The sequence below is a fragment of the Schistocerca nitens genome, chromosome 1 (assembly GCF_023898315.1).
Source record: "Schistocerca nitens isolate TAMUIC-IGC-003100 chromosome 1, iqSchNite1.1, whole genome shotgun sequence".
In the NCBI taxonomy this organism is placed as follows: domain Eukaryota; kingdom Metazoa; phylum Arthropoda; class Insecta; order Orthoptera; family Acrididae; genus Schistocerca; species Schistocerca nitens.
This window is the reverse complement of record NC_064614.1, coordinates 310,870,497-310,894,367: the sequence shown is the minus strand read 5'-3', so window position 1 is coordinate 310,894,367 and position 23,871 is coordinate 310,870,497. Positions and strand designations below refer to the sequence as shown.

The window sequence follows — 23,871 nt, the reverse complement described above, 5'->3', positions numbered from 1 at the left end:
GTTTAAGTAGTTCTAAGTTCTAGGGGACTTATGACCACAGCAGTTGAGTCCCATAGTGCTCAGAGCCATTTGAACCATTTTGTAAACTCCGCAAAGATTTCAGCTGTTCTCGTACGTCTTTCCGTCAGAGCCAGTCGATCAATTCTATCACCTTCTAGTGGTATAGTTCTTCAAGCGTGACTCGGAATGTTGATCTGAGTGAATCTCGTCACCACTCGTTTTCTGGACATAGCCCTTCTTCCACTTGCTTTTGCGATCTGTCTTTATGATACTTCCACAACCCTCATGCCAATGATTCGACCTTTCTTAACCCCCAGAACACGGCTACTAGCTGCATGTACATTACATCTGGGCACGTTGTGTTGCGATTTCCACCTGAAAATTCCATTAACGGATTTTTATTTTATTTGAACAAAACGTATGATTGAGAGAAAAAGAGAATTTGTCCCTAACTACCGCTTCTTGAGTACAGATCACAGATTCAAGAAGTTAGCGGGCTTTCGAGTTTATAGACGGTTTCACGATATAATTTCTGTTCACACTACATCGACGATGATCGTTACGTGCGTGTTTCAGGATTCCAAAATAGTTTGACTTGGAGGTATCAAGTACGGCGTCTCACATCTGCTCACAATTTATAACAAGAAAATAGTGCTGATCGCTTACTACCAAAGGCAAATTTGAGTACCGCTTCTATCTCTCACAGCTTCTGTCCGTCATTGTGTGTTAGGGGTATTAAACAGGATTAAAAATACGACGTTCTTCCTACGATTGAAGCGTATGCATTGACAGATGTTCTTTATTTCAAGTTTTGGTGACCACTTATGTGTCTTAGACACGAGTAGTGGTCATACCAATGGAGAGTTTGCTTTTCAAATAGTTTCCTAGATATCAACCAGTTTTCTGTTGCCTGGTGGAAATTGAGTTACAATAAACATTTTGGCGGAATAGCGAGAGAGGTGGAGCGCTCTTCCGTCCTGTAAGACTTCCCTTTCCCTTCTTTCCCCTAAATTACTTAAATCAAACGAAAACATTAGAATGAGATTTTCACTCTGCAGCGGACTGTGCGCTGTTACGAAACTTCATGGCAGATTAAAACTGTGTGCCGGCCCTAGACTAGAAATCGAGACCTTTGCCTTTCGCAGGCCAGTGCCCTACCATCTTTTTTTTGTTGATCTTATTTTGTTCTACATTGTTCGTTGAATTTGTTCGTGGTGGACGTCCGATGACACCCGTCCGTTCAGGTTGTTCGTTGATCCGTTCACAAAGTTTTTTTATTACAGAGGGTAGCTAACCCTCTGACCGAACACTCTGAGATACCGTGCCGGTTTTTCTTAAGATGATGATAATGTCGTGTGGCTAGGTCCTCCCGTCGGGTAGACCGTTCGCCGGGTGCCAGTCTTTCGATTTGACGCCACTTGGGCGACTTGCGTGTCGATGGGGATGAAATGATGATGATTAAGACAACACAACATCTAGTCCCTGGGCGGAGAAAATCTCCGACCCAACATCTGAGCTACCCAAGCACGTCTCACGACCCGTCCTCACAGCTTCAATTCTGCCAGTACCGAGTTCAAGACTCAGTCAGGCACACAGTTTTAATCTGCCAGGAAGTTTCAAACGAAGATATGTTTTCTCTCATAACGTCTCGAAAAACTACGGTTTCCATCCTTCTGTAACGGTGTCCTGTCTGTAATGACCTCACTGTTAACGCGAGGTGAAACTCAAACATTTCCTGTTTCTCACACAAGAAATACTACCTCTTTTGAGGGAGACAGGTTTGTATCTGTCGAAACCTAAGTAAAGATTTGAGTAAACCTTTGACGTGCATCCGGTTGAATGTGAGATTTCCACTGTATCAGTGATATTACAGTTGCTGATTGCCGCCATATTCAAGATTTTAACAGTAATTGCGTCTACAGATTTTTGTCAACATTACCTGCATGATCCATATGGGAAAATAGCCTATATGTGTCTCACATAAGCGGGTATTTATAGCCCCTACCCTCATGCTGGTTGTTGCTACATATATCTTTGCTGTAATGTACTATATCTCACAAAAGGTATAGAAAACCATCGGTTTATCACGTCATCAGTGATCCGCATTCCTAAAAATGAAAACTAAAGATTCGACATTAGACCATAATATTCCATCCGTTCTTCATATAACGTTTCCACTGAATTTTAAAGTTCGTGGATTGGTTAATGCCAGCAGATATTGCTAGATCAACGGACACTGAACAAAAAATTACTCTGCCGCAGAAGAAATCATGCAAATAACTTGTAAGACCCATTCTGTCGTTTGTAATTGCCACGATTCGGTAAGTTTTCTTCTAATGTGCCGTATATATATCTGAAAGTACTCGTTGATGGTTACATCCTACAAAATATGTTGGTTGCTTTGTTTTGTGCGCTGATGGAAATAACAAGGTTGCACCCGTGGTCTAGGGGCAGTCTGCCGCCGGCAGTGCTGCGAGGCGGTCACGCGCCAGAGCGCTGCGGGCGAGGCGCGCACGGTGTGTTTGTGTTTACTTCGGCCGCTTTAAGTGCCGTTTTCCCTTCTAGACCACCATGGCGCACAACTATCGGAAGATACGTTTCAACTTTTGTTCCGACTTCGCCCGACCCAAGGCCCTGGAGGTAGAACGATTTATACGCGATGAAGTTAAAATACCACCAACGGATCTAATTGGTATCCACTTGTCCATTGTTAGCAGTACCGTCTACGTCAAAATGATCAACGATGCGGCGTGCGACAAGGTGCTTCAAGAGGCAAAACGTGGACTGCGCTTCTGTCATTCCGACGGCAATGTCGGACCCGTTACCGTCGATCACGCAGGTCTCGGCACACGGACGATAAGGATTTTCGAACTGCCGTTCGAACTACCTGCAGACGTAGTCATCGAGGCGCTCCGTCCCTATGGCAAAGTTCTGGAACATGTTGCCGAACGATGGGTACAATTTCAAACCTATCTCGTTTTAAACGGTGTTAGACAGGTCCGCATCGAGTTGCAGAAACACGTGCATTCCTATCTACGTATCGGAGGCTGCCGTGCCATTATAAAGAACGACGGCCAACCTCGGACCTGTTCCGGTTGCGGGAAAGAAGGTCACCTACGGTCTGAATGCATTCAACGACGTGTCGTGCAGCTCCCGTTGACGGAAACGTCCGTCACACTCACGATGACCGCCCTACCGGTCACTTACGCAGCGGCTCTTGCCACGTCTACAGTTTCGTCCAGTCCGTCGCTTGGTCCTTCCGATCGGCACGTCCCACCGTCCCAGTCACTTATGGACGGTGCGGACGTCCCACCTGACAACCTTGCCGCCGAACAGGCTCCCGCACCGGACGCTGAGGAGAACAGTACTTCTTCACAACACCTGTTTGAAAATTTCATTGTACCCACCGACGCCTTCGGACCAGGTCGACGCTCCTCCTTGCCGTCGTCCGACACTGAGGAACACGTGCGCAAACAACGCTCGCCACGTAGGCGCAAACGCCGTCGCCGTTCACTTACGGGCTCTCAAAGCGTCGCCACCCGCGACGACGAAGACGACACCCAACCAGCCGACATTTCCAACCAGAGGTCGGAGGACAACTTTCACGATGAACAAGACGTTTGCAGGACGGGACCACCATGGAGGTCGCCACGCACAATGTAACGATCGGTGCCCAGGTTGAGACGCCTGTCTTCCCGCCGACAACTCTAGATCTCTCTCACCACGACGCCATTCCCATGGACACTGGACAGACCCACGGCACAGGAGCATGGGCCGACGACGTTGAGGAAGATACGCCCGCTCTTCCGGATGAGTTGCCTCTGCCGGACAAGGCTGCCTGTTAACATCAAAAGCGAGGCATTGCAGCTGATGTGACGGGACTTCCTGTCGGTGCCCTCCTCTTACTTCCCTTGGTGATGGTAGATGCGCGTCCACCACCACTGAAACAAACGTACCGGTTTGCCACACTGAACATCAACATGATCGGCACTGCACCCAAGCTGCAACTCCTATGTGACATGCTTCGAGCCTCTGACGTCGACGTCGCCCTTCTTCAGGAAGTACGCGTTGCCACCCTACCACCAGTCTACGGGTACGACTCATAAACTTCCACATGTGATCAATCAGGGCGTGGAGTGGCTTTCTACATACGCGAAGGAATCCCACTCAAGGACACGACAATCCTTCCCTGTGGAAGAGGCATGGCTGTTACCATCTTCGACACGCGCGTCATCAATATCTACGCTCTGTCTGGCTCCACGAACCGTCGGCAGCGGTCCACTTTCTTCGGACATGACGTGGCGTCCCTGTTTTCTGGTCGCTATGATCGCCTTATCATGGGAGGCGATTTCAACTGCGTCCTCCATCCGCAGGACCAAATGCCTGGTTATTCGCCATGCCCAGCGCTGCTCACCTTAATCGAAGATTTTCATCTAGTGGACGTTTGGGAGAAAATTCATGGCAGTACCCCCGGTTTTACCCATTGTACAGCACATTCTGCGAGCAGACTGGACCGGTTTTATGTCTCTGCCCACCTTGGCAATGAAGTCGCCCAAGCTGAACGATGGCCCCTTGCATTTTCGGACCATTGCGCCGTCATTTGCTCCCTGGCTCTGCCACCTCAGTCAGTGTGGCGCAGCAGAGGTTACTGGAAGCTTAATACCTCCATCCTTAATGATCCACACTGCCGACAATGTATTTCCACTACATGGGCGTCTTGCGAAAGACGCCTTCCGCAGTACACATCCACGTTCCATTGGTGGCTCAAATGTGCCAAACCTGCGATCAGAAATGCCTTCATACAATGTGGCAAGGAAGCAGCAGCGTTGCATCGAGACACCACAAATTTTCACTACGCCGTCCTCCGTGAGCTCGATGCGCTCCCTCCATCACCTGACACCCATAGGGAACGACAACGTACTAAAGCTCGTCTCCTCTCTCTTCAACGTGCACGACTGCATGGTGTCGTGGTGCGTTCCCGACGACAAGACCTCCTCCACGACGAAACCCCATCCACAATCCATGCCGCATCCGACCATAGTCGTCGACGTCGACTTTTCGTCCCCAACATCACGACCTCCGATGGTGTTCACCACACAACACAGGCGGCGGTGGTGTCTGCCTTTGCTGAACATTATCGCCAATTTTATGATGATGAACCGATGGCGACGCCCATTCCTGATGATCTCCGTCCTTCCCCTGATAGGATCCTCACCGTAGAGGAGTCAACATCCATGATGTCTGCAATCACCGCAGAAGAGGTGGTAGATGCGATCAACAAAGGGGCCAAGAACAAATCACCCGGACCATATGGTCTCCCGGTGGAGTTTTACCGGGCGTTCAACACGTTAATGCTTCCTCGCTGGACGAAAATGATTCAGGAACTCTTTACTCCGTCCTTCCCAATTCCACCTGAATTCGTCACTGGCATTCTTCTACCGGTGCCTAAACCGAAGGGAGGGTCTCATGTCTCTGCACATCGCCCCCTTACGCTACTGAATGCAGACTATAAAATCTATGCACGCCTCTTAGCAGCGCGCATACGCACCGTCTTACCTACGGTCCTTTCACCTGAGCAGACTGCACGTGGTTGTGGGGCCACCTTACAAACAGCCCTAGGAGAATGCCGTGACCTCATTGCACTGGCGTCGGTTTGTCGCCTTCGTGCAGCACTGGTATCCGTCGATTTCACGAGTGCCTTTGATCGCGTTCGTCACCCATTCCTCCTCATGGTGGCGACACGTATGGGGTTCCCATTGCTTTTTGTCGATGCCATTCGCCGGTTACTACTTCCCGCGGTCTCGATGGCACAAGTCATTGGGAGGCATGTAGGACCAATTCCTATACGCCGCTCTGTGCGCCAAAGATATCCTATGTCTAATTTACTGTATGCCATTGCACTTGAGCCCCTCATCACTGGACTTACCTCTAGACTGCAGGGCCTCACTTTGCGTGACTACACCTTTCACTGTAGGGCTTATGCGGACGATCTCCTCTTTCTCACCTGCTCCTCCACGGAACTCAATGACGCCATCCAATGGATCCACCAGTATGGACGTCTTTCTGGTAGCATTCTTAATGTCCGTAAATCGACTATGATGCACACACCGCACAGTGGCCCTGGCTTACCGGCGGCTTTTGCAGTTGATTCGGCACCATGTCCGCGGTCAAGTGCACCGTAACTCAAACCAACTGCAACATGTATGTCGCCCCTAAACTGGTACACGTCGCCCAGATCCTCCCAATGCCGTTACTCCTTGGCCGCCGCATCCAATCAGCCTTTGAATATTTCGTGTCAGCAGGGGCACTTTTCAAAGTCCGCTACAACACTCTAACACTGCCTCCTGCAAAAGGTGGCCTCGGACTCGTCAACGTGCGGGCACGATCTTCTGCACTCTTTGTCCACACTCTGTCGCGGCACTGGCAGGGGCCGGTCCCGTCCTTAACACGCAGTCTCTTAGATATCCTCCGACCAACTTCTCTCGATTCACCGATCAATGTGGCACCTATTTCTCCATTATTGTACCACGTCGTCAATTGTTTCATAGAACTCAGCTACGTTCGGGCCGATCTTCCAGTCACCCGTCCTCCCCATACAAAAGATTATTATCGTTTGTTTATGCTGCCCATAGTGCTATAGCATCCTGATATTAACTGGCGTACGGTTTGGGGGTGCGTGCATGCACCCTTTTTACCGTCGTCTGTGTCTGCACTGTGGTATGTTTTAGTCTATGGAAAATTCCCGACTAATAGTCGACTTTATCGCAGAGGACTGGCCACCTCCCCACTCTGCCCTGACTGTCAGCTCGAAGACACCGACGAGCACCGTCTTACGTGCCCCCTGAAACAAAACGTATGGCTCCTCATCCAACGTACCGTGGGCTTTTGCCTCCGTGACCCGCCAACGACGGTAACCCCGGATTTCCTGTTGTTGCCCCAGACATTTCACTACCCTCTTGCTAAGCACCATACCCTAATCTGGTTTGGAGGACAGGCTTTAGAATACCTCTTTCAGAGTGGTCCGCATACAGTCCTTGACTTCTGGTACAAAGTTGTGACCGCGCATAGCACCCTCAACCGAAAACCATCTTACCGACAAACTTTTGCCGGTTATCTCCGCAGCGTCTTCCTTGACCCCCCTCAAAGTTGGGGTGTACCATGCCTACCTGTCACATGATGCAACACCCTTATCCACGTTCTCATGCATCGACCAAAAACAAAAACAAACTTAAAAAAAAGGGAAGAAGACAGAGTATGTTATATTTTGTTGTATTTAATGTTTTTCCTTTTAATATTATTTTTGTTTAACTAACAGTCATTTGTATATGTTTAAATGGTACCTTGAAGAACTCTTGCATAGTGAATATATATATATATGTACTTCAGTTTGTTCAATACAAATTATTAAAACAAAAAAAAAAATGAAAACAGGATATGTTATATTTTGTTGTATTTAATGTTATTCTAATAATTTGTTTACCTAACACTCATTTGCATATGTTTAACTGGTACCTTGCAGAAATTTTGCTTTATATATATATATATATATATATATATATATATATATATATATATATTCTCCTTTTGTTCAATTAAAAAAAAAACACTCGGCCACACCGGCCGGCCATAATTTACCAGCCAGAAATAACTTTCAAAACTGAATTTGTGTAACAACTGAGGAAAGATACCCAAAAAGAAAAGGGGTAGCGTCTTTGATTCATAATCAAAACGTCTTCGGTCCCGGGTTCGATCCCCGCCACTGACTAAATTTTGATAAATAATCAGTATTGGCGGCCGAAGACTTCCGGCATAAGAAGTGAGCCTCATTCTGCCAACGGCCTTGTCAAAGAGGGCGGAGGAGCGGATAGAGGTTCAGAGCACTCTCTAGGGGTGGGAAATTGCCCCTAAAGGCGGAAGAATCAGCAATGATCAACGACATGAGGATGCAGAAGGCAATGGAAACCACTGCATTAAAGATACGTAACGTGTATCCACAGTACGTGTGGCCTGTAATTGAAGAAGTGTCATGATGATCTCTCCATTGGCCAAAGATTCCGGAATAGTCCCCCATTCGGATCTCAGAGAGGGGACTGCCAAGGGGGATGTTACCGTGAGAAAAAGATTGAATAATCAACGAAAGGATTACGTTGTACGAGTCGGGGCGTGGAATGTCAGAAGCTTGAACGTGGTAGGGAAACTAGAAAATCTGAAAAGGGAAATGCAAAGGCTCAATCTAGATATAGTAGGGGTCAGTGAAGTGAAGTGGAAGGAAGACAAGGATTTCTAGTCACATGAGTATCCGGTAATATCAACAGCAGCAGAAAATGGTATAACAGGTGTAGGATTCGTTATGAATAGGAAGGTAGGGCAGAGGGTGTGTTACTGTGAACAGTTCAGTGACCGGGTTGTTCTAATCAGAATCGACAGCAGACCAACACCGACAACGATAGTTCAGGTATACATGCCGACGTCGCAAGCTGAAGATGAACAGATAGAGAAAGTGTATGAGTATATTGAAAGGGTAAAGCAGTATGTAAAGGGGGACGAAAATCTAATAGTCATGGGCGACTGGAATGCAGTTGTAGGGGAAGGAGTAGAAGAAACGGTTACAGGAGAGTATGGGCTTGGGACAAGGAATGAAAGAGGAGAAAGACTAATTGAGTTCTGTAACAAGTTTCAGCTAGTAATAGCGAATACCCTGTTCAAGAATCACAAGAGGAGGAGGTATACTTGGAAAAGGCCGGGAGATACGGGAACATTTCAATTAGATTACATCATGGTCAGACAGAGATTCCGAAATCAGATACTGGACTGTAAGGCGTACCCAGGAGCAGATATAGACTCAGATCACAATATAGTAGTGATGAAGAGTAGGCTGAAGTTCAAGACATTAGTCAGGAAGAACCAATACGCAAAGAAGTGGGATACGGAAGTACTAAGGAATGACGAGATACGTTTGAAGTTCTCTAACGCTATAGATACAGCAATAAGGAATAGCGCAGTAGGCAGTACAGTTGAAGAGGAATGGACATCTCTAAAAAGGGCCATCACAGAAGTTGGGAAGGAAAACATAGGTACAAAGAAGGTAGCTGCGAAGAAACCATGGGTAACAGAAGAAATACTTCAGTTGATTGATGAAAGGAGGAAGTGCAAACATGTTCCGGTAAAATCAGGAATACAGAAATACAAGTCGCTGAGGAATGAAATAAATAGGAAGTGCAGGGAAGCTAAGACGAAATGACTGCAGGAAAAATGTGAAGACATCGAAAAAGATATGATTGTCGGAAGGACAGACTCAGCATACAGGAAAGTCAAAACAACCTTTGGTGACATTAAAAGCAACGGTGGTAATATTAAGAGTGCAACGGGAATTCCACTGTTAAATGCAGAGGAGAGAGCAGATAGGTGGAAAGAATACATTGAAAGCCTCTATGAGGGTGAAGATTTGTCTGATGGGATAGAAGAAGAAACAGGAGTCGATTTAGAAGAGATAGGGGACCCAGTATTAGAATCGGAATTTAAAAGTGCTTTGGAGGACTTACGGTCAAATAAGGCAGATGGGATAGATAACATTCCATCAGAATTTCTAAAATCATTGGGGGAAGTGGCAACAAAACGACTATTCACGTTGGTGTGTAGAATATATGAATCTGGCGACATACCATCTGACTTTCGGAAAAGCATCATCCACACAATTCCGAAGACGGCAAGAGCTGACAAGTGCGAGCATTATCGCACAATCAGCTTAACAGCTCATGCATCGAAGCTGCTTACAAGAATAATATACAGAAGAATGGAAAAGAAAATTGAGAATGCGCTAGGTGACGATCAGTTTCGCTTTAGGAAAACTAGAGGGACGAGAGAGGCAATTCTGACGTTACGGCTAATAATGGAAGCAAGGCTAAAGAAAAATCAAGACACTTTCATAGGATTTGTCGACCTGGAAAAAGCGTTCAACAATATAAAATGATGCAAGCTGTTCGATATTCTGAAAAAAGTAGGGGTAAGTTATATGGAGAGACGGGTCATATACAATATGTACAACAACCATGAGGGAATAATAAGAGTGGACGATCAAGAACGAAGTGCTCGTTTTAAGATGGATGTAAGACAAGGCTGTTGCCTTTCGCCCCTACACTTAAATCTGTACATCGAGGAAGCAATGATGGAAATAAAAGAAAGGTTCAGAAGTGGAATTAAAATACAAGGTGAAAGGATATCAATGATACGATTCGCTGATGACATTGCTATCCTGAGTGAAAGTGAAGAAGAATTAAATGATCTGCTGAACGGAATGAACAGCCTAATGAGTACACTGTATGGTTTGAGAGTAAATCGGAGAAAGACGAAGGTAATGAGAAGTAGTAGAAATGAGAACAGCGAGAAACTTAACATCAGGATTGATGGTCACGAAGTCAATGAAGTTAAGGAATTCTGCTACCTAGGCAGTAAAATAACCAATGACGGATGGAGCAAAGAGGACATCAAAAGCAGACTCGGTATGGCTAAAGAGGCATTTCTGGCCAAGAGAAGCCTACTAATGTCAAATACCGGCTTTAATTTGAGGAAGAAATTTCTGAGGATGTACGTCTGGAGTACAGCATTGTATGGTAGTGAAACATGGACTGTGGGAAAACCGAAACAGAAGAGAATCTAAGCATTTGAGATGTGGTGCTATAGACGAATGTTGAAAATTAGGTGGACTGACAAGGTAAGGAATGAGGAAGTTCTACGCAGAATCGGAGAGGAAAGGAATATGTGGAAAACACTGATAAGGAGAAGGGACAGGATGATAGGACATCTGCTAAGACATGAGGGAATGACTTCCATGGTACTAAAGGGAGATGTAGAGGGCAAAAACTGCAGAGGAAGACAGAGATTGGAATACGTCAAGCAAATAATTGAGGACGTGTTGCAAGTGCTACTCTGAGATGAAGAGGTTAGCACAGGATAGGAATTCGTGGCGGGCCACATCAAACCAGTCAGCAGACTGATGACCAAAAAAAAAAGGAAATAACAGTCCCAGACATTTTCGATGGGACGAAGCTTGGGTGATTTAGCGGCCCAGCCAAGCCCTAGCTTTCGACAAACCAGTGTCGTAGATGTGCACACCTGTGACCACACGCAACACATAAGAAAAGAGTTTTTACATCATATTCGTCATGAAGCTGTGCAGAAATGGCAGCACTTATTGACGGGAAGAGTTTAGTTACATATCTTTCCTCGTAGTTACAGTATCCTGAATGAGTGGGCCCAATTTATGGTACGAAAGCTGTCCTACAAAAGCATGGAACCATCTCCGGCCTGAACTAAACCACACACTTCGCACTGAATAACTCGTTAGGCAGCTGGTATACTAAAGGCCTTACATAAATGTGAACCCCATCCGCAGGCCCTGGCGGGCCCATCGATACCGAGAACCGCCGTGACATCCTTCGATAATGGCTTCACTGTACGAGGTATGGAGGAGCATGAGGGTTCGCAAACAGTTCTCTAGGCCGTTGTCAGTTTTCGTGACTTGGATCCGCTAAAGTAGTTCCTCAGTTGGCGTCACGAGTTCAGGTCAACCCCATTCCAATCCGCTCACATCCTTAAGATCTCCGACAGTACCGGGAATCGAGCCCGGTTCTACGGAGTAACAGTCAGCCGCGTTGACCACTTAGACTCAAGGCTTTGCATCCATTGTAAACATGCAAAATCGCGGCTTGGTGTACCAAAGAACACTCCTACAAACCGTCTACTGCCTTCTTCTTGCGTTGTTTGCCCCATTAAAGACTTTCAGCTTTATCAGTTAGTGTGAGAAATGGTCTTTTGCAGGTCCCCGACTCCTAATATCCTTGCAAACAGTTCCCTTTCCTTTGAGTGCTACATTGCAAATTCTCTACAGCAGCAATTCTTGTCCTCTTATCTGACTTATCCACCGATTTATGGTAGAATATTTTCCACTATATGAACTAAAAACACACGAGGCTTGTGTAATATTCTACTGTATTCATTATTTAATTAACCAGTAACCGGTTTTCGACTATTAGGCCGTCATCGGGCATGATTATGTCTAAGTAGAAAACCAGTTACTGGCTAGTTAAATAATATTGTATAAGGGGCAGTCATATGAAAATGAGACAGATGACCATAACTGTCTGTCACTATGGAATAAGATGGTCAATGCCTTCGCAGAAAATGTCTGCGGTTGCACAGGAAACCATGACTATACCCAGACATGCACCTCGTCGTCCGAAGCAAATCGAAGGCCACGAATTTCTTCACGGCTCCAAAAATATGGAAATCCCAGGGGTAGGGATCGGTTCTGGGTGCAGTATATATAAAGGCTTCCCAGCGAAAATCGAGCGGCGTACTCGAAACAACCTGACAACAAATTGCCCGTCCACATGTTGACAATCGAGTGCATCGAAGGAGTTTCGCTGGGAAGCCCTTACTGATGAAAATCTTTAAAAATCCTGAATACAGTCCCGATAACTCCCTATGCGATTTCTTTATTTTTGGAGCCCTCAAGGAAGACATTCGTGGCCTTCGATTTTCTTCAGACGAAGAGGTGCCCACCTGTGTACAACCTTGGTTCCGTACACAACCGCAAACATTTTTCCATGAAGGCATTCGCTCTTAGTGGGACAAATGCTTCAAATGGCTCTGAGCACTATGTGACTTAACATCTAAGGTCATTAGTCCCCTAGAACTAAGAACTACTTAAACCTAACTAACCTAAGGACATCACACACATCCATGCCCGAGGCAGGATTCGAACCTGCGACCGTAGCGGTCGCGCGGTTCCAAACTGACGCGCCTAGAACCGCTAGGCCACACTGGCCGGCTTAGTGGGACAAATGTATGAACAATTATGGCGATTATTTTTGTAATAATATAAATGAATGCGTGGTGTCCGTTCGTTCGGACATGCCAGAAGAAACTTACAGCACGCAGAATCCGCAGTTGTTACACATTCTACGTAAGATGAAGGCGGAAGCGGTGGTATGGAAAGGAAATGGAAGGAATTATTGATGTAGCTGCGCCAGAACTTTGTACGAACCAGCACCGACGAGTGAAAATTGTGCCGGACCGATACTCGAACGAGGGATCACCTGCTTACTAGGCAGGGCCATTAGCCACTGCGCGGTCTCGACACAATGATTATTATAGCAATTGCGCGCACTATCTCTGTGTGCCTCCCGACCGACCCACATTCCCATCTAACGCCCCCTATTCGAAGTACCCGTCCATACCCTCTATGCTCACTGCTTTCAGATTCCCACAGCACATCAGACGTAACTGCGCATCTACACTGAAGGCGGTGGACTCATTGTCCACCGGGCGAATCAGTTTTACTGTATGAATGCAACTCACAACCATAGTTCCTTCTCTTTCGTTTACTTTCTACCTCCTCCATCTTCAACTAACATAGTACGTATGACAGCTGCATGTTCCGTGTGGTGTCTGCTCTTTCGAGCATGTTCGAAATAACTGAGCCCGCATCTCGTGGTCGTGCGGTAGCGTTCTCGCTTCCCACGCCCGGGTTCCCGGGTTCGATTCCCGGTGGGGTCAGGGATTTTCTCTGCCTCGTGATGGCTGGGTGTTGTGTGATGTCCTTAGGTTAGTTAGGTTTAAGTAGTTCTAAGTTCTAGGGGACTGATGACCATAGATGTTAAGTCCCATAGTGCTCAGAGCCATTTGAACCATTTTTGAAATAACTGACACCACCCATCAGTGCAACTGATTCACCTCGATGAGCAATGAATTCACTACCTTCAACGCGGACTCACAATTACGTCCGGCTTCTTGCAGGAATCTCAAAGTTGCGAGCACGGAGGATGTGGAAGGGGAATACGGTTAGGTGGCGCTAGGTACGAATGTGAGTCGGCCTGGAGGCGCACCAGGATCGTCCGCGCAGTTGTGATGAATACTGTGTCCTTATGGCACAGTGGCTAACGCAAGAGCCTTGTTAACAGCGATCGCTGCTGCGAGTAACAATCCGGAACACATTTTCACTCAGCGCTGTTGATTCGGCATAAAGTCCTGACGCAGTTGACATTAGTATTCCCTGTCCTTTCTTCCCCCCCCCTCCCCCCACCCTCCACCTTAAATTAACATAATTTGAAATTTTGGTAAACACTTTTGGAACAGTGATCAGTAAAGTATTATATTTTAACTAAAGTTCAATCTTGGTAGGCGGAGCTCTCCTCAGCGACCAGTTGACTTCGTAGCAGCTGAGGAGAGCTCCGCCTACCAAGACTGAACTTTAGTTAAAATATAATTATTTGAAATAATATCGGATTACTTACTTACTTTTTTCCTTCACTCTTGTTTTCATTTGACTGACCCTGATAGAAGAGTACACAAGTTTCGAATGTTCCTTATTCATAGTTGTTATAGCGTACGAAACTGATCGTAATTTTCAAGGGATTATACTCGTCTGTGTTCGCTGTCGGTTTGGATCTTTTTGGACCACTATTCCTACGCCATTCTTAGTGTAATGTTGTTTCTTGTTACTAATACATTGCATGTTTTTAAAGTATTTTCTCTCTTAGCTAGTATTATTCCAAGCATAAAGAAAATATATCTGTATGGTGTGAAAATTGGTAATTGACCCTAAATAATGAAAAATGTGAGATCACTCACAATAGTCCCAAAAGGAATCCGTTAAACTTTGGTCAAATCTAAAGGCCATAAATTCAACTAAATACCGAGGAATTATAATTACGAACATCTCAAATTGGAAAGAACGGACAGAAAACGCTGTGGGGAAAACTAAAAACTCCGTTTTATTGGCAGAACACTTAAGAGTACGTAACAGATCTGCTAAAAAGCCTGCCTACAATACGCTTGTCCGTCCTCTTTTAGTGTACTGCTGGGTGATCCGGGATCCTTACCAGATAGGATTAACGGAGTACGCCGAGAAAGTTCAGAGAAGAGTAGCTCATTCTGAATTGTCGCGAATAGGAGGGAGAGTGTCACTGACATGATACACGATATGGGGTGGTTGTCATTAAAACAAGGGTGGTTTTCGTCACGGCGGGAGAAACTATCACCATAATAAAAGAAGGGAAATCAGAGATCACACGGAAAGACATAGGTGTTCGTTTTACCCGCGCGCTGTTCGAGATTGGAATAATGGAGAGTCATTGTGAAAGTCGTTCGATGAACCCTCCGCCAGGCACTTAAGTGTGATCTGCAGAGTATCCGTGTAGATATATATGTAGATGAACATAAAACAAAGGCGCAACACAACTTTAGGTCCGCTGGTGTGCTAAAATAATTTATCCACTAAAGAAATATATCCCTGACAGAAAAGCACTTTTAAAATAACTGTTAATATCGTGACGAGGCAAAATTACTTTCGTCCAGCCACAGCTGTGGGTTCTTTGATTGCTCTATGAGCAGGTTCATGAAACTACAACACATGAAATATGAGTCTGCTTTATTACATAAGTAAGTAAAAGTTTTACTTAACTTCGACACGCTTCATTGCCACAGAAATACCGGATAATTTACAATTGTTAAGGAGTAGCAAAGCATCTCTTGATGCAGTAATTAACAAACTGTTCCACATTTAAATGAAAGAGTACATTAGAAACTTCAACTTGTGGGAAGATCCTTTCCTTGATGTTGACTTGTTGAGATGAGATCACGAACTGGGCGACGTCTTGCTACCTGGACACTACACTGACCGCAGCTTGAGGGCACTGGGCGCTTCTTTGCTGTGAGGGGGACGGGGGGGGGGGGGGAGCGTGGTCTACGTCGTCGCGGATTGCAGCGAGCTGTCACTAATGTCTGTGGTTGCTAACTTTGATGTACGATACTACAGACAGTGAAACAGTCTCAATGAAAAGTCTAAAATTACATGTCGAATTTCCTACATCTGCTTCCACAATTCTTAAACGGTCTGTAAGCTATTGCAGTAGTCGTATTCCTGTTTGAAGTACGCACCCTTTCCTATCGACGTAACGGTGATATGAGACGTGGTCTCGGTGTACGTGCCCACAGGAGGCGTCGTGTCCTACTCGATCCCGGAGGACACGGTGGCGGTGTCGCAGGAGCTGTCGGACGCCACGTACGATGGGGAGCACCGCGGCGGCATGCTGGTGGCCGGGCTCGGCCGCCTCGTGGACGGGCAGCTGGGCGCCGACAACTTCCGCATCGACGTCGGATACGGCAGAGGTAAGCGACGAAGCCACCCGAAAACTAAAATCAGCTTTACAAATGCAACGGAAGTGAAGCTGCTCTGCCGCCACTGGAGTGCTGTCACCGAAGTCGCATATGGAAACACACAGATTCCGGTGGCGCAACTCGAGTGACGTCACTTTTACTAAAATTTGTGGTCGCTTTAACTCTGTGACGCCACTTTTATTGCCCCACTACTGACTAGTCTCATTCGACTGACGCCTAGTGGCTGAGCTTCGAAAAGTCATCTCCTTATTCTGATTTTCGTGTTAGTAATTTCGCTGCGTGCTTGTATTGCAGTGAAACTGAAAAGAAAATAACAAGTTAGGTGGAGAGTATGTAATTTGAGCCAGACTGTAGCTTATAATGAAGGTACATGAACATTCAAACATCAGTTACAATGACCTTCAGTGCACTACCATAGCGTAATCAAAAAAATTGGTATGGAATAATTTTAATATTTACTATACGTGTGATGTTTTACGTAATTAACTGATCAGGTGTGGAATGAAGGTATCGTAAAAGGCATTCACAATTTGACACAAGGACTTTTACATTGTAATTTTGAGGACACGGCAGCTGCAAGGTGGTTCACAATCCATCTCATGTCTGGAAATGTACCTTTTGGATTTAAAATAAGTTTGACGATCAGATCATTTCAAATCTTCGCGTTATTCACATAGAAAAGACAACGATTTTCTGATATAATTGCGTAGCTTTCCGTGGCCAGAGTCAGTCGACATAAAAGTTTTCTGGGTATGGTAGCACGTCATAATGTATAAAACTACTGCTGGCGAGACGTTTCGGCCGCTGCAGGCGTGGTTTCTCTCCAGCAGTAGTTTTATACATTATGACGTGCTACCATACCCAGAAAATTTTCATGCCGAATGATTTTTTGCTCTACTAGAGTCTACGGCATGGACAGTGTTTCCATCACTCTTACTTACCATCTCTTCTGCATGACTTAGAACGTCCCCGTCAAGATCGAGAGTGATGTGCGTCTGTGGAGCACCGTAGTCATCCCTCACAGTCGCGAACGCACCAATTTATCGTAGCCCTTGTAATGGGACAAACATTGTGCGTGACGTCATAGCTACAAAAGGGGCCGGCGACGACGCCCTCATATCTGTTTGCGTTTGTTGTATGAGGCGGGAGATACGAAACTAATAAAATCTTGAAACTCATTCATTTTTTAAACGCTACATACTCGGACATTGGTTCCTTCTCAAAACTAAACCTATTAAGTCCTCTCTACAACCCGTAGTAACTTGTAATGGTGATTTTGAAACACCCTACACAGGCAGCATCACTAACTATTGCCACCTAGAATAACTCAGTGATAGTAGCCGAAACGTTTGTGGGACAATTGTTGCATGGGACAACGGGGGCCATAATATGAGGTTAGGTTTTTGTTGATAGGCTGGGTTCGCTTCAGCGATCAGAACGCCAACTTTTTTAAAATTTTTTTTTAAAGGGATGCTATAGTTTGGTACTTATTTTCTGATATCGAGACGAATCCAATGATGTGTAACAGAGTAAAGTCTTTGACGGTCAACGAAGGTCACAAAGGTTGCATGAACGTCCATTTACAGAAGGTGTTCGAAGAGATGACCATTGGTATGAATGCAGTGCTGCAATTTTCTTATCATGGATTGAATGGTATTCCTTACCACATCGGCACTTACCGAAGCACATGCTCTGACAATTCTCTCTCGTATAATGTGCAAATAGTAAATATTCGCCGAATACGGCGTATCCATCTAACGTGACATTGACATGTAAACACGATTCGACGGTTTTGCAATACAACACTAATTAGAACGGTAAGACTAGTATCGTTGAATCATGGTGAATGCGAATGATGTATTCCTTCTAAGAAAAAGTCGATAAACTTCTGATTTACGGAGAATGCCAACGAAATTCATCGAGAATTAGAGACTTATACGCTTGAAGATATCCTCAGCGTACTCACCATACACATCGTACATTTAAATATGTGTATGATAAATTGAGAACAACTGAACATTTAACGCATCAGAAACATATTCGGCTAAAGAAAGTTACTAACGAGGAAACAGAAATTGATACTCTTGCTACTGTCTTTCGAGATCCTTGTGTTAGTTTGCGTCAAATCGCAAGGGAATCTGGCATGTGCCACAGCAGTGTTGTTCGTGTTCTGCATCGCCATTAATAGCATCCTTACCATATCAGTCTCCACCAAGAATTAATTGGTACGGACTATATGTGTCGCATTCAACTCTGGCGATGGCCTCAACTTTAGAGTCAGAGGGATGGCACATTTATTAATTTGATTTTATTTACTGACGAGACTACATTCATGAACCATGGAAATGTTAATTTGCATAACATGCATTATTGGGGAACTGAAAATCCATGTGGGCTGCGGCAAATTGCATACCAAAAACCGTGGTCGGTGAATTTATGGTGTGGGATTCTGGAGGACAGAATTATAGGCCTCTATTCCATCGAAGGAAATTTAATGGTGGGAAGTACGCCACATTCCTGCAAGATACATTAGGTCTGTTATTGGAAGAAATACCTTTAGAAACAAGGAACAGAATGTGGTGTCATCACTATGGGCATCAGGCACATTTTACACTGACGGCTAGAAATGAGTTGCAGTGACAATTCCCAAATCGTTGAATTGGACGCGGAGGAGATGTGTCGTGGCCGGCTCGTTCGCCAGACTTGACGCCTCTAGATGTTTTCTTGTGGGGATTCGTAAAAGACATTGTATAGAAAGACGTTCCAACTACACCTGAAGATATGCGAGAGATAATTGTCAGAGCATGTCCTTCGATAAGTGCCGATGTGCTAAGGAACACCACTCAATCCATGATAAGAAGATGTAAATGGACGTTCAAGCCACCTTTGTGATCTTCGTTGACCTTCAAAGGCCTTACTGTTTCACATCACTGGATTCGTCTCGATAGCTGCTATCAGAAAATAAGTACCGAACTGTAGCACCATATTAAAAAAAAAAAAAAAAAAAAAACTTGATCCTCATGTGTCTGAAGCGCCCCCACTTAGCAACAAAAAACCAACGTCATATTATGGGCCCCGTTGTCTCATGGAACTTTTGACCCACAAACGTTTCAGCTCCTATCATACTATCGGAGTTATTCTTGGTGGCAATAGTTAGTGACTCACCCTGTGTAATGGAGAGGTGACAGGTAATCGCCAGATGTCAAATATCGAAGTGACATTTGCACTTTTACTCGAGCCGGTACTGTATCTCAAATTTTAGTATCAGAAATTTTTGCGTTAGTGATTCGTATGTGGTTCACAAATCGATCTTTATCTTCGAGTGTCACTTTGTCTAACTGTATGTATGATATCATGGTGTTATTTCTGCGCAAAATCCACTTCCAAATCCTGCATGCTTTCTCTGTTTCATGTTGGGTTCTTGGCTTGTTTATAAAGCCATAACGTAAATGGCAGCACTAATGTCAGCCCGAATAATTTCAGTTGACGCCATATTGAAAACGGTCCCACAGGAATATTGACATAAACGTTTAGAATAGAGCCGTTGACCGATAGTTCGATATTTTTTCCAAAAATGTCAGTAAATATAGGCGACATTACTGTTCCAGAAATATAGATATAGAAATTAAAGTATTGAGTGCCGATATATTTATCTTATATTATATTTCATTACAGTTTTTGGTAAATATTTGAAATTTTTGTTTGAAAATTGTAGTAGAACATAATTTCACTTTCAATGTGTGAAGGAGTCTTAGTACTTTTTGGGCTTTCATCACGTCCAGTCTTTCTCTTTGACTGTGTAAAGGAAGTATAGGTGCCTCAAAGAAGTCAGATTACACTGGGGGATGGTGGTGTGAATGGAATAACAAGATTTCCGATGTGAAGAAATAGCACACCAGTTGCGTTAAAAAACAATTATTAACGCAACTACTGTGCTATTTCTTCACATCGACATTTCTCACACACAGTTGCTGAAAACGATGAACAAAAATCTAAATCGCAAGATTCGTCTTTGCGATGGGCGAAGACGTGTGAGGCGAAATGCTGACAATATCGGCGCTCGGCGCTATAACAGAAACTGCAAAGTTTAATGGCACCACGCATTGACCCTACAACTGCAGTGTCTCTGGCGTCTGCAGAAATGAAAAACAAGGGAAGTCGACATGAAGTACCGACAAAATCCTATATGTGACGAAACCTAACGACCGGCCCATCGGACACTTTTTATTGTGCAACTCACATGTGGTCTAACGCACTGCTTTCGGGCGGAAAGGCGTGCCGGTCCCCGGCAAGAATCCGCCCGGCGGATTACTGTCGAGGTCCGATGTGCCGGCCAGTCTCTGGATGGTTTGTAAGGCGGTTTTCCATCCCCCTCGGCAAATGTGGGCTGGTTCCCTTTATTCCGCCTCAGTTACACTACGTCGGCGACTGCTGCGCAAATACTGGTTCCACGTCCGCATACACCATAGTTACTCTACCACGCAAACATTAGGGTTACAATCGTCTGGTGTGAGACGTTCCCAGGTGGTCCACTGGGGGCTGAACCATATAATAACCTTGGGTTCGGTGTGAGGCGGCGGTGGGGTGAGTGGACTGCTGTAGACTGTTCTGGAGTTGTGAACCACTGCGGGCTACGGCGGAGACGAAGCCTCTCCGTCGTTTCTAGGTCCCCAGTTCCACACAATACAATACAATACATGCAGTTACCATTGTTAGCAAAGCCGTTACCGCCAAGCGTTAACGCGCATCTTTCTCCTTTCGGTTCGTGCTCTACGGGGCATACGCAGGCTGCTAGCTTCTTAATGTACAGAACGTCTCATTATAAATCAATACTTAAATACAAAGCTCTGAAACCGGGAGTAAATTTACAACGTGCAGCCCATGTTTTATAGGCCGGTACGGCTGTATTTTTTTCATCGATACATTGATATTTTTCTGGATATATCGGGGGCCGATAATGATAATTTCTTAAACACCGATGTATCGGATTCCTGATATTTTTTAAAAATGCCTAGACTCCTATTTTGGAAATTGCAACACGCTACGCCGCTGCCGACCAGCATCCATGCCATTTGTTATGGAGTCACTTAAGTTACTGTGGGTATCCGGCATAACATAGAAATAGCTTTAATGGCGTCACTGGGGTAAGGCAGCCGTGCCGCGTGCCCTTCTGGGCGCCATTTTCGTATGGGGCGCAATTTTATCACGGGCAAAAATATTAGGAATGGCAGAAGAAAATGGGAGGATGCAGTTCGATGAAGAATCGGGAAAACGATGATTAACAAGTAGAAGTGTACGATGATGAAGAAGAAGAAGAAGAAGTCGGAATTGATGGAAATTATTGGAGGCCCTATAATGGCGGCAATGTTAGTGGCGACAATGTTTGAAATCATCAAGAGATAGGGACTGGGCAGCGTTGAGAAACACTTTCTCAGTTATGGAGACGTGTTAGTCTATTTTTCGACCACTATATGTAACCATTATGTTTTGCCACTTGAGGCAATTATAGGAGGTGCAAAGAAGATTACAGTTATTGGACGAGCATTCCACATCCAAACTTTTTTCATATTGAATAAAAACCGCTGCAGTTGTTATAGATTCTTTATTAAATTCACAACAGGCTTCATAATTTAAATTATATCATCAGGTGCACATATTATAGTGTTGAAGCCACTTTTACATTCATATACCATTTAAGAAATTTCGCAAGAATCGGTAGTCATGGATTAAAACGCGGCAGTGGAACAGGAACTACAGCTGAAGCCACCTCGGGACGGAACGCTGCGACTGTCATACACTAACTACATGCCCGAGTTTATTTTGCTCAAACAGTTTCAAGTGTTACCGCTTTGCACCGATCAAAGAAATAACAAAAAAACAATCGCGTTATAGTGAAACGAACTCAGCCTATGTGTTGTTCTACGAAACTGAAAAGCATACCTTTTTACGGTCTTCTACGAATTATTTTCCTATGTCATTCTTCTTCTCAGAGTTGTAGTTGCAGCCTACGTCATCAATTATTTGTTGTATGTGTTCCACTCTATGTCTTCCTCTACAATTTTAACCCTCGGAACTCCTTCTAATGGCCTTTAAGATATTCCCTAATGTCTCAACATGTGTTCTATCATCCTGTTACTTATTATTATTAGTTTGTCAGTGTTTTCCATATGATCCTTTATTCAGACAACTTCCTGATTTCTTATCATATCATTCCACCTAATTTTCAACATTCTTTAGTAGTTCCATATCTCAAATGCTTTGATTCTCTTCTGTTCCAGTTTTCTCACAGTCCACGGTTCATTACCAAATAGTGCTACGCTTCAAAAGTACATTCTCAGTAATTTCTTTCTTAAATCCTGTCTGCTAATAGCAGACCCCTCTTCACAGGGAATGCCGTTCTTGCTCTTGCTGTTCTGCTCTTTATGTCTTCCTTTCTTCGACCGTCACAGATAATTTTGCTTCCAGGTAGCATACTTCCTCAACTTATTGTACTTCGTGATCACTAATTTTGATGTTAGATTTCTCGCTATCTCACTCCTGCTCTTTTCATTCCTTTGTTTTTCCACGGTTTACTCTCAGTCTATATTCTGTGCTCATTAGCCTGTTCGTTTCATTCAATAGATCATGTAATTCTTTTTTACTTTCTCTAAGGATCACAACTTCATCAACGGATCTTATAAATAATATCCTTTCACCTTAAATTTTAATCCATTCGTGAACCTTTCTTTAATATCCGTCATTGCTTCTTCGGTGCACAGAATGAACAGTAGGCATAAAGACCGCATCCCTGGCTTTTCTACAGTTAATACGAAGAGTTCGTCCTTCGCCTCCCATTCTTATTGTCCCATCTTGCTTCCTGTACATATTGCACGTTACTCACCTTCCCTATAATTTATTCTGGTTTCTCTCAGAATTTCGAACATTATAATACAGTATGACAATGGAATTTGCTGCAGAACAAAATTATGTAGTTGTTACATAGTTCAGTGCCCCGGCGACAGTGGTGGAAACCATTGCTCGTTAACGCCCAAACATTATTCTGCAAACGCAATTTTATATGCACTCGGCTGCGTTATTTGTGTTGTCACGACGCTTATCAGATTCTGTTATTTGAGGAATATTATTCTCTAGTGCAGGGAGTCAAGAGAGAGAGAGAGGGGGGGGGGGGGAGAGCCATTTTGTTTAAGTAAAGGGAAGTTGCACTTGCATCAGTCAATCGACTATCGGCCATCGACTATCTTACTCTGAGATCACACAATATCGATTCTTCACATGTGTACATCCGCCGACGTGAAGAATATTCAGAATGAGATTTCCACTCTGCGGCGGAGTGTGCGCTGATATGAAACTTCCTGGCAGATTAAAACTGTGTGCCCAACCGAGACTCGAACTCGGGGCCTTTGCCTTTCGCGGGCAAGTGCTCTACCATCTGAGCTACCGAAGCACGACTCACGCCCGGTCCTCACAGTTTTAATCTGCCAGGAAGTTTCATATCAGCGCACACTCCGCTGCAGAGTGAAAATCTCATTCTGGAAGCATCCCCCAGGCTGTGGCTAAGCCATGTCTCCGCAGTATCCTTTCTTTCAGGAGTGCTAGTTCTGCAAGGTTCACAGGAGAGCTTCTGTAAAGTTTGGAAGGTAGGAGACGAGATACTGGCAGAAGTAAAGCTGTGAGGACCGGGCGTGAATCGTG

At 44.8% G+C, this 23,871-nt stretch overlaps 1 protein-coding gene across 1 annotated transcript in view; it reads left to right on the top strand.

Annotated features, from left to right (window-relative positions):
- LOC126244582 (discoidin domain-containing receptor tyrosine kinase B-like) overlaps window positions 1–23,871 on the top strand; it is a 457,485-nt gene that overhangs the window by 312,437 nt on the left and 121,177 nt on the right. The window contains exon 6 of the mRNA XM_049948255.1: window positions 15,997–16,170. Within this exon, the coding sequence (XP_049804212.1) occupies window positions 15,997–16,170 (174 nt within the window). The remainder of the gene's footprint in view (window positions 1–15,996; window positions 16,171–23,871) is intronic.